The sequence below is a fragment of the Electrona antarctica genome (assembly GCF_951216825.1).
Source record: "Electrona antarctica genome assembly, chromosome: 13".
Taxonomy (NCBI): domain Eukaryota; kingdom Metazoa; phylum Chordata; class Actinopteri; order Myctophiformes; family Myctophidae; genus Electrona; species Electrona antarctica.
Window position 1 is genome coordinate 51,441,568 of NC_136794.1, and position 12,500 is coordinate 51,454,067.

The 12,500-nt window shown below is 46.9% G+C and overlaps 1 protein-coding gene across 1 annotated transcript in view; it reads right to left on the reverse strand.

Moving 5' to 3' along the window:
- Nucleotides 1-6,374: 6,374 nt before the first annotated feature.
- LOC306935044 (synaptic vesicle glycoprotein 2C-like) overlaps nt 6,375-12,500 on the reverse strand; it is a gene marked incomplete at both ends in the record, with an annotated part of 31,102 nt that continues 24,976 nt past the window's right edge. Inside the window, 5 exon segments of the mRNA XM_079517867.1 lie at nt 6,375-6,558; nt 9,016-9,175; nt 10,692-10,898; nt 11,394-11,527; nt 12,147-12,311. Of these exon segments, the coding sequence (XP_079373993.1) occupies nt 6,375-6,558; nt 9,016-9,175; nt 10,692-10,898; nt 11,394-11,527; nt 12,147-12,311 (850 nt within the window).

Consider the following 12,500-nt stretch of genomic DNA (forward strand, 5'->3'; position numbering starts at 1 on the left):
TCTTAGGTTGTGACCAGGCTTTTCTCTCAGTCTTAGGTTGTGACCAGGCTTTACTCTCTGTCTTAGGTTGTGACCAGGCTTTTCTCTCTGTCTTAGGTTGTGACCAGGCTTTTCTCTCAGTCTTAGGTTGTGACCAGGCTTTTCTCTCAGTCTTAGGTTGTGACCAGGCCTTTCTCTCCGTCTTAAGTTGTGACCAGGCTTTTCTCTTTGCAGATAAGTAAGGCTGGGACTGAGGCTACAGATAAGTAAGGCTGGGAGTGAGGCTACAGATAAGTAAGGCTGGGAGTGAGGCTACAGATAAGTAAGGCTGGGAGCGAGGCTACAGATAAGTAAGGTGGGAGCGAGGCTACAGATAAGTAAGGTGGGAGCGAGGCTAGAAAGCTGTGCACGGCTCAGAAATGAAGAAAACGATGTTGTCTCCTCCAGTAAAATATGTATTAATAAATTATGCATATATTGTATAAGCTGACTCTATACGCGCAATAATGAAGATAAAAATAATAATACAATAATATAATATGAAATGAAATGAAATTGCAGAGTTGCTGAACAGCTCCATATATGCAGATCTAGGTGATGATCCAGTCTTCTCCATGTATGGCTATCCAGGGTTTGATGAGGTCAGTGTCGTGATCTTCATACATGGAGACGGCCATATATGGAGCGTGTCACGAGGCGTGACGGACCGACAGTCTATTTAAATGAAACACAACACAGGCTCACGTTGCCAGAGAACATATTTAAATGAAACAACACAGGCTCACGTTGCCAGAGAACATATTTAAATAAAACACAACACAGGCACACGTTGCCAGAGAACATATTTAAATGAAACACAACACAGGCTCACGTTGCCAGAGAACATATTTAAATGAAACACAACACAGGCTCACGTTGCCAGAGAACACATTTAAATGAAACACAACACAGGCTCACGTTGCTTAGAGAACATATGATTTTATTGATTTATTATTTTTTGTTCATATTGGTTCGTAAGCAGCACAGTCTGCAATCCCTGCCTTTTCCCCTTTTTATTATTATTACTCACAGATAGAGGGCGACATTATTTTGGCAATTATCATAATATATCATTCTGTCCTTAGAACACAACAAAGCTTCCGCACAAAAAAAAAGGAAAAAATAAAAACAAGATAACTTTACGTAAACGTTCCAACGACAAGATGGAGGCTGACTGGCCTCGTGTCTCCCTCAGAGAGAGGCGAGCACGCCCCCTCCTACAGACCACGCCCCATTATACAGACCACGCCCCCTCATACAGACCACGCCCCATTATACAGACCACGCCCCATTATACAGATCACGCCCCCTCATACAGACCATGCCCACATCATACAGACCACGCCCCCTCATACAGAACACACCCCCTCACACAGATCACGCCCCCTCATACAGACCACGCCCCTCATACAGACCACACCCCCATCATACAGACCACACCCCCTCATACAGACCACACCCCCATCATACAGACCACACCCCCTCATACAGACCACGCCCCCTCACACAGACCACGCCCCTCATACAGACCACGCCCCACTTACTAAAATGAAGATTCCATGCTCGCCAGGGATAGGGAGTTCTACAGATCTAATACAACATGTTATACAGATCTAATCTCTGCACCAACCGATCTATATTGCACACACACACACACACACACACACACACACACACACACACACACACACACACACACACACACACACACACACACACACACACACACACACCATTAATTTAACTTCCATAAAACAGAAATAATGTACAATAATAAAACAAAACCACAATAAAACAAAATTAAATACATAAAATAAGAGGTTGTTTTTTTTACATTTATTTTCTTACACTAGACTACACTAGACACTAGACTACACACACACACGCACACACACACACACACACACACACACACACACACACACACACACACACACTAACAGAAAGGAGACAGATACAGTAATGGGGGGGGGGGGGGGTAGCGTCCTACACTGTAAAATCCGGCAGGGTCTTAATGTAACTCAAATGGACCCCAAACTCAGCGTCGCTCGTCACAAAGAGGCACCATTTTATTGAGTATTATTTTTTATTTTAAGAAAAAAGGCCATTTTCAGAATGTCTTGAGGACGTGGCGGGGTAGGTTGACAACACACACAACATCCACAAGAGGGAGCCAAACACAAAGCAAAAAAACTACAAAACAAGCTCACAGGAAATAAAAACTACAGTTTGAATCACAAAGGCTTTTTCACGTTTCTTCATCTTTTTCTTTTACATTATTAACAACACAGAGACGACGAGAAGGTTCGTTAACAGCAACATTTAGACAGAAATAATTAAAATAAATAAATCACTGCGATTTTCTTTTTTCCTGCGTCGCACTTTTTAAACACAGCAGTTCGTCTCAGCCAGCGGAGAAATAAATATACAATAAATAAAATAAAGTTTTACCATCGTTTTTTAGACTTTATAGAACATTTTACATTTAATATTATACAACAAAATAAATAATGTTTTTCAATATGGCCTTGTTATTCTGGAGGTTGGTGGGGTGGGGGGGTGTGAGGGGGTGTGAGGGGGAGGGTGGGGGGGTGGGTGGGGGGCGGTGCAAAGGGCTTGGCATCACAGCTATATCTGATCTCTAAATACAAATACGTCTGAAAAATGAATCAAGAGGATTTGGGAATATAGGAAAGAATGTGACACAAAATGAAGGCAAGAAAACCTTCAAACTCATCTTTAAGAAAAACACATTCATATTGTGATTATTGCCATTTTGCCACTGTTAATTCAGGTAGACTTGGGGTGTGTGTGTGTGTGGGGGGGGGGGGGGCATGTGGGGGTGTGTGTGCGCCCGCGCGGTGTGCCCGTGTGGGGGTGGGGCTGAGGCCAGATGTTGTGACAGCTGTGTCGCATGTTGAGGTGCTTTTGATCATGTAGTCCCTGTGTGTGTGTGTGTGTGTGTGTGTGTGTGTGTGTGTGTGCGTGCGTGCGTGCGTGCGTGCGTGCGTGCGTGCGTGCGTGCGTTTGGCGTGCGTGTGTGCGTGCGTGCGTGCGTGCGTGCGTGTGCGCGCGTGTGTGTGTGTGCGTGTCTCATTAGTGCCTGTTTATCAGCCGTCCATCTGGATGAAGCTTTTTAATGGAGAGACTATCAATATTTCACAACCTCCCCTGTTGGTCGCCGCTGGTACCACAAGCACTGGGCTGTGGAAACACAGATTGTTAATTTAGGAAGAAAAGTAAGTAGCCATAACTTTGCAGTAAAAATACATCTTTTTTTACCTGAAGTCAGCTTGTGGTACCTGGCCGTACTGCAGTCATGACCTGAAGTCAGCTTGTGGTACCTGGCCTTACTGCAGTCATGACCTGAAGTCAGCTTGTGGTACCTGGCCTTACTGCAGTCATGACCTGAAGTCAGCTTGTGGTACCTGGCCGTACTGCAGTCATGACCTGAAGTCAGCTTGTGGTACCTGGCCTTACTGCAGTCATGACCTGAAGTCAGCTTGTGGTACCTGGCCTTACTGCAGTCATGACCTGAAGTCAGCTTGTGGTACCTGGCCGTACTGCAGTCATGACCTGAAGTCAGCTTGTGGTACCTGGCCTTACTGCAGTCATGACCTGAAGTCAGCTTGTGGTACCTGGCCGTACTACAGTCATGACCTGAAGTCAGCTTGTGGTACCTGGCCTTACTGCAGTCATGACCTGAAGTCAGCTTGTAGTACCTGGTCTTACTGCAGCGGTGGCCGAACGGATTGCGGAGCGGTCTTGATACCGGAAGGTCGCCAGTTTGAATCAGCGGTCCGACACGTTAAAATTACCACCGCTGAAGTGCCCTTGAACAAGGCATTGAACCACTATATGAAATGTTCTATGAGCAGGGCCTGGCTGGAAACAAGTTGTTGAGCTTAGCCCAGATACCCTGGGTAAATATAGTAATCATTTCATATATAGTAATCAGTCATGACCTGAAGTCAGCTTGTGGTACCTGGCCGTACTACAGTCATGCGAGTGCTAAGTTGGAATCGTGTCGGACAGCAAATGTAGCAAACTGTATGGAGTGTGTTGTTGCTGCGACAGAGAAAGTGAAACAGTGAAAACATGCAAACTGTTTGGGGATTTTGAATACTGTTTGTCTGCATGTATTTTATAATGGCTGAGAGGCGTAGTGAGACACGCCGCTTGGAGGAGTGTCATTATGGCGGTCCGTGGGGTTTATTGGTGTACATTTGGGGGTCCTTGACATGAAACGGTTTGGGAACCACGGCTGTAAAGGAACTGAACAGAACTCATCCGAAGACGAAGTGAAACAGGGACGGGACATATTGCTACAGATTGTTTTGACACACGTGCGGATCCAAGCCCTTCGCACTCCTACATCCGCACTCCGGGTTTTCCCTCCTCCCCCGGTGTCGGATCGGATGCCGTGGGGGGGGGGGGGGGGGGGGGGGTCTGGGTGGGGGGGATGGTGGGTGGTGACACTGCTGGTGTGTCATACCGAGAAGAAAACATACCCAAGATACTTTTTTTGAAAATACACGTTGGACCTTAAAAATATATTTGCGCAAATATGATACCGTTAGCTATATTTGTTTTATTTATTTTTGGCCCACTGACTCAAAGTGTGTTTTCTCTTGGGGGTAAAATCTCTTTTGTTGTTTTCTGTATATATGTAACGCCCGGGATTCAAACTCAGGTCTCCCATGTTGAAAGTCCAACATCTTAACCACTAGTCCAAAGGGATATCCCTGTGTTCTGGGGGAGATATTAGGCTTTTTACATCATCAGGCTGACGGTGCGTTCACACGGGGAGAGGAAACGATGCAAAGACGCGTTGTGAGCCCATGTGGAGCAGCTACGTGTTACCAGCTACCAGCTAGCAGGTAGCTGGTAGCTGGTAACACGTAGCTGGTAGCTAGCAGGTAGATAGCAGGTAGCTGGCTGGTAGCTGGTAACACGTAGCTGGTAGCTAGCAGGTAGCTAGCAGGGAGCTAGCAGGTAGCTGGCTGGTAGCTGGTAACACGTAGCTGGTAGCTAGCAGGTAGCTGGCTGGTAGCTGGTAACACGTAGCTGCTCCACATGGACTCACAACTCACTACCTGCTAGGATGCATCGATGCGTCTCTGCAACGTCATGTCACTGCATGGCTTCCTTTGACAACGAGCGGGTAGACTGCATCGTTTAATCTGCCCTGCACACTGCGCAAAAAGCATGGAATACGGATGTGTATATTACAGGAAACTCCCGTTAAACTTTCCAACAAACTCCGGTAAACTCCCGAATTGTACCATCACACCTGTATATTACCGTATATTAACTGTATATGCTGCTAAACTTGAGGTTTACGGTAAAATCTAGTGCCCATAATTGCTGTTCACGCAGTGCTGTGTGAACGCACCATGAGGCTCTGAGCCACTCTGCTAAATATAGATAGATTTATATATTTTTTTTGAGAGGTATGACATATATTTCCTGTCGGTATGATGATGATGTGTGGTGTTTTTATTTTTTTAAGGCAAGTCCACACCAGACCAGACCAGACCAGACCAGACCAGACCAGACCAGACCAGACCAGACCACAGTGGTGTATAAAGTAACCGAGTACATTTACTTAAGTACAATTTTGAGGTATTTGTACTTTTCTGGAGTACTTCCAACTTGCAACCCCTTTAGTTCTACTCCACTACACCTCGGAGAACAAGTTGTTGTACTTTTTACTCCACTACATTTATTTGAAAACTTTGTTAATTTGTAGATTTTGATTATTATTACAAAACGTACAGTAACCACCTCAGCCCCTATATACATTTCGGACATTTGTAAACAGCAGATCTACAAGCCCACAATGTGTCGTGTTGAGACGCATTGTGGGCTTGTAGATCTGCTATATTCATAAAATATATACATTATTGAAAACTTGAAATGAGACATTCTGCACAATGAGTAACTTTATACTTTTGGGTACTTTAAGTACGTTTAGATGCCAATACCTTTAGTACTTTTAACGGAAGTACATTTGGGAATTTAGGGCATTTAATTATTGTAATGGAGTAGTTCTATATTGCAAGTTTTGATACTTTTTTACTTAAGTAAAGAATCTGAGTATACTTTTTTCTACCACTGCCAGTAAGCAGGCCAACGATTGGTTGGCATGACGACACACACTATCATTCACATGAGGGACGGCGGTTGGCTCGCTGGGGCCTAGCGGGTCGGTCCTACATGAGGGACGTCTGTTGGCTCGCTGGGGCCTAGCGGGTCGGTCCTACATGAGGGACGTCGGTTGGCTCGCTGGGGCCTAGCAGGTCGGTCCTACATGAGGGACGGCGGTTGGCTCGCTGGGGCCTAGCGGGTCGGTCCTACATGAGGACGTTGGCGCGCGTGTCGGGCAGCCTGAGCGCCACCAGGCCGCCGCCCACCAGCACGGAGGACGCCATCAGGATGGGGATGGCCTTGGTTATGCCCACCAGGCTGCCGAAGATAAGGTTCCCCAGCACGGCCGCCAGCTTGCACAGAGCGTTGCAGAACCCGAAGCCGGTTCCTCTGTGGAGGAGGAGGAGAGGAGGATGGTTAGTTACTGGTCCAGAGGACTAGTTACTGGTCCAGAGGACTAGTTACTGGTCCAGAGGACTAGTTACTGGTACAGAGGACTAGTTACTAGTACAGAGGACTAGTTACTGGTCCAGAGGACTAGTTACTGCGGTCCAGATGACTAGTTACTGGTTCAGACATACTAGTGTTCCTCTGTGGAGGAGGAGAGGAGAGGAGGATGCTTAGTTACTGGTCCAGAGGACTAGTTACTGGTCCAGAGGACTAGTTACTGGTCCAGAGGACTAGTTACTAGTACAGAGGACTAGTTACTGGTCCATATGACTAGTTACTGGTCCAGACATACTAGTGTTCCTCTGTGGAGGAGGAGAGGACAGGAGGATGTTTAGTTACTGGTCCAGACTAGAGGAGAGGAAGATGTTTAGAACTAGTCCAGACAGAGGACTAGTTACTGGTCCAGACATACTAGTGTTCCTCTGTGGAGGAGGAGAGGAGAGGAGGATGTTTAGTTACTGGTCCAGACATACTAGTGTTCCTCTGTGGAGGAGGAGAGGAGAGGAGGATGTTTAGTTACTGGTCCAGACTAGAGGAGAGGAAGATGTTTAGAACTAGCCCAGACAGAGGACTAGTGTTCCTCTGTGGAGGAGGAGAGGATGTTTAGTTACTGGTCCAGACTAGAGGAGAGGAAGATGTTTAGAACTAGTCCAGACAGAGGACTAGTGTTCCTCTGTGGAGGAGGAGAGGAGATGAAGATGGTTAGAGAGGAGAGGAGGATTAACTAGTTACTGGTCCAGAGGATAACATGGCCAAATCATTTCCGAGGTAACCTGACTCACCAGATGGGGCAGCAGAGAGTACACTGGGTTCCCCCCTCCTGTTCCCATCTGGGAACTCTCTGCTGCCCCATCTGGCGGAGTCAGGTTATTTCCGAGGGTCCCCAGCCAAAAACATTGAGAACCCCTGGGTTACATACTGTAACTACCTCCGGTTCGAAGGGAAGCTTTCGGTGGTCACCACATGGAGGGAGGTCCAGGTGGAGAGGCTCAGACCGTTGTAAATACAGGATTAGGCTAGGGTCTAGTGGTTAGGGTCTAGTGGTTAGGGTCTAGTGGCTAGGGTCTAGTGGTTAGGGTCTAGTGTTTAGGGTCTAGTGGCTAGGGTCTAGTGGTTAGGGTCTAGTGTTTAGGGGCTAGGGGTTAGGGTCTAGTGTTTAGGGTCTAGTGGTTAGGGTCTAGTGTTTAGGGGCTAGGGGTTAGGGTCTAGTGTTTAGGGTCTAGTGGTTAGGGTCTAGTGTTTAGGGTCTAGTGTTTAGGGTCTAGTGGCTAGGGTCTAGTGTTTAGGGTCTAGTGGCTAGGGTCTAGTGTTTAGGGTCTAGTGGTTAGGGTCTAGTGGCTAGGGTCTAGTGGTTAGGGTCTAGTGTTTAGGGTCTAGTGTTTAGGGTCTAGTGGTTAGGGTCTAGTGGTTAGGGTCTAGTGGGTAGGGTCTAGTGGTTAGGGTCTAGTGGTTAGGGTCTAGTGGCTAGGGTCTAGTGTTTAGGTTCTAGTGGTTAGGGTCTAGTGGCTAGGGTCTAGTGTTTAGGGTCTAGTGGCTAGGGTCTAGTGGTTAGGGTCTAGTGTTTAGGGGCTAGTGGCTAGGGTCTAGTGGTTAGGGTCTAGTGGTTAGGGTCTAGTGTTTAGGGTCTAGTGGTTAGGGTCTAGTGGTTAGGGTCTAGTGGTTAGGGTCTAGTGTTTAGGGTCTAGTGGTTAGGGTCTAGTGGTTAGGGTATAGTGGTTAGGGTCTAGTGGTTAGGGTCTAGTGGTTAGGGTCTAGTGGTTAGGGTCTAGTGTTTAGGGTCTAGTGGTTAGGGTCTAGTGGCTAGGGTCTAGTGTTTAGGGTCTAGTGGTTAGGGTCTAGTGGTTAGGGTCTAGTGGTTAGGGTCTAGTGTTTAGGGTCTAGTGTTTAGGGTCTAGTGGTTAGGGTCTAGTGGCTAGGGTCTAGTGTTTAGGGTCTAGTGTTTAGGGTCTAGTGGCTAGGGTCTAGTGTTTAGGGTCTAGTGTTTAGGGTCTAGTGGCTAGGGTCTAGTGTTTAGGGTCTAGTGGTTAGGGTCTAGTGGTTAGGGTCTAGTGGCTAGGGTCTAGTGTTTAGGGTCTAGTGGCTAGGGTCTAGTGGTTAGGGTCTAGTGGTTAGGGTCTAGTGGTTAGGGTCTAGTGGTTAGGGTCTAGGGGTTAGGGTCTAGTGGTTAGGGTCTAGTGTTTAGGGTCTAGTGGTTAGGGTCTAGTGGTTAGGGTCTAGTGGTTAGGGTCTAGTGGTTAGGGTCTAGTGGTTAGGGTCTAGTGGTTAGGGTCTAGTGGTTAGGGTCTAGTGGTTAGGGTCTAGTGTTTAGGGTCTAGTGTTTAGGGTCTAGTGGCTAGGGTCTAGTGTTTAGGGTCTAGTGGTTAGGGTCTAGTGGTTAGGGGCTAGGGGTTACGGTACCTCCTGTTGGTAGGGAAGCTCTCCGTGGTCACCACGTCCAGGGAGTTCCAGGCGGAGATGCTCAGGCCGTTGTAAAGACACAGCATGAAGATCATCATCGACTCGCTGGTCCCGAACCACAGGAAGAAGCAGCTGATCCCCGACAGCACCATGCTGCCCCCTGGTGGAGACATGACCACATTACACCATCACACTACAGCACCATGCTGCCCCCTGGTGGAGACATGACCACATTACACCGTCACACTACAGCACTGTGGAGCCCCCTGGTGGACACATGACCACATTACACCATCACACTACAGCACTGTGGAGCCCCTTGGTGGACACATGACCACATTACACCATCACACTACAGCACTGTGGAGCCCCCTGGTGGACACATGACCACATTACACCATCACACTACAGCACTGTGGAGCCCCCTGGTGGAGACATGAACACATTACACCTTAACACACAGCACTGTGGAGCCCCCTGGTGGACACATGGCCACATTTGGACGGTGAGAGAGAGACATGAAATATGAGAGAGAGAGAGAGACCTCTGACTACATGGCGTCTCCTAATCAGAATTGTCCTCCATGAATCATCAGTCAATGATGTCACCTCTGAGGAAGCTTGACTTTCAGACACCCCCTCCCCCCACGCATGCACGCACGCACGCGCACACGCACACACACACACACACACACACACACACACACACACACACACACACACACACACACACACACACACACACACACACACACACACACACACACACACACACACACACACACACACACACACACACACACACCTCTGGACAGACGTCCTACCCAACATGGACAGACTACAGGGCATAGCAGTGGGCGTGGTTTTCTGGCACCACTGAAAAATCTGCCATTCATTTTTATTATTGTTTTATCCCATAAGAGATTTACAAAAAAAATTATATAAATTATGATTATTATTATTATTAATTATTATTATTAATTATTATTTTGTGTGCATTTTTCTAAGCCTAGAATCAAGACATGGAGGATGTGGCGAGTCATGACCATAAAACTGTTGATTCTGTGAAAAAACTGAAAACCGCTACACAAAGGCAATTTATTAAATGTAGTTTATCATTTAATTAATTATCCAAACTTTGTTTTTCTTCAGAGAATCAACAGTTTTATGGTCATGACGACTTAGCATCCTGGATGTCTTGATTCTAGGCTTAACCCATTTTGGTGTTTTAAACATTATGTTATAATTTAGCTATTGAAAAATAGCAGATCTACTCATCTGTCATAGCGCGCCACCGAGTGGCGCGCTACGAGCTTGTAGGTCTGCTATTTTTGAAAAATCGTGAAAATATTTATTTCAGAAAACTGGAGGATTTAGAAGATTTTTTTTTAATTTTGAGGTCAGGCCTGAATGGGTTAAAATAATTGATATAAATGTTTTTTGTAAATCTCTGGGAAAAATGTTACCAGATTTGACTTGATTTGAGGGCCATTGGATTATTATTATTATTATTATTTTAATACAAATTTAAATAAAACAGCTTTTCTCTGGTGAAAAGCTGGAGGTTGCATGATGGCAGCCCCTCCCCCTCTGTCAATTCTGGTCACAAACGAATGGCCGATGTTTCAGTGGCTCCAGAAAGCCACACCCCCCCCCCCGCTGTGCTCCCCCTCCTACCCAACATGGACAGCCGTCCGATCTTGTCCATGAGCAGCGCCGACACGATGTTCCCCGGCAGCACGGCCAGCGTTCCCAGGAAGTTGATGAAGTAGACCCAGTACGCCGAGTAGTCGTCGTCGAAGGTCATCTGACAGCCGGTCTTGTTGTGAGTCCAGGTGGAGTTGATGACCTCCGTACCGTCCACCAGCTTGGACTCATCGATGTCTGGAAATATATATACATATATATAAATATATATGCATTCATTAATTTATTTATTGATCACCTCTGTGGCGCAGAGGAGCTTGGACTCATCGACGTCTGCACTCAAAAGAAAATACTTTTGCTAAGCTAACTGTCACTGGCTGTGGGTCTCACTAAGCCAAGCTGAAGCTGTTGTAGAAGAGCTAAGCTAAGCTAAGCGTCTCACCAATGTTGAAGAACAGCTAAGCTAAGCTAATGCTAAGCTAATGCTAAGTTAATGCTAAGCTAATGGTCTCACCAGTATTGAAGCAGTGCTAAGCTAATGCTAAGCTAATGGTCTCACCGGTATTGAAGAAGAGCTAAGCTAAGCTAATGCTAAGCTAATGCTAAGCTAATGCTAAGCTAATGGTCTCACCAGTATTGAAGAACAGCTAATGCTAAGCTAATGGTCTCACCGGTATTGAAGAACAGCTAAGCTAAGCTAATGCTAAGCTAATGCTAAGCTAATGGTCTCACCAGTATTGAAGAACAGCGCTCCGATGAAGGTACAGTTATGGAAGTAGGAACCGACAGTAGTGACATCATCAAAGTAACAGTTGATGAAGGTGGAGCCAACGAAGGTCACCGACCTGAGCTTCATGTTGAGGAACCTGAAACACACACACACACACACACACACACACACACACACACACACACACACACACACACACACACACACACACACACACACACACACACACACACACACACACACACACACACACACACACACACACAGTACTGTACTGTACCACACCGCACCACTACTGTACTGTACACACACACACAGTGTGCAATTACTGTACTGTACTGTACCGTACCGTACCGTACCAACCTGTCGTTAAGGAAGGTCCCGTTGGTGTGGATCTGGTTCTGTACCAACCTGTGGATCTGGTTCTGTACCAACCTGTCGTTGGTCTGGATCTGGTTCTGTACCAACCTGTCGTTGACGAAGGTCCCGTTGGTGTGGATCTGGTTCTGTACCAACCTGTTGTTGACGAAGGTCCCGTTGGTGTGGATCTGGTTCTGTACCAACCTGTCGTTGACGAAGGTCCCGTTGGTGTGGATCTGGTTCTGTACCAACCTGTTGTTGACGAAGGTCCCGTTGGTGTGGATCTGGTTCTGTACCAACCTGTCGTTGACGAAGGTCCCGTTGGTGTGGATCTGGTTCTGTACCAACCTGTCTTGACGAAGGTCCCGTTGGTGTGGATCTGGTTCTGTACCAACCTGTCGTTGACGAAGGTCCCGTTGGTGTGGATCTGGTTCTCCAGGGTGAAGTTGAAGGTGAAGTCCTCGATGCGTTCGTTGGTGTGACTCTTCACCTTGGAGGCGTAGTCGTCTGCCTGGAGGTGCTTGATCACGTCTGGGAACCACACCGATAGGCCGTAGTACCTGTAACCATGACGACACAGTACACAATACACCTGTTACCATGGGAACCACACCGATAGGCCGTAGTACCTGTAACCAAGACGACACAGTAAACAATACACCTGTTACCATGGGAACCACACCGATAGGCCGTAGTACCTGTAACCATGACAACAACACCAAACAATTAACCGATCCCTTGCCACCATT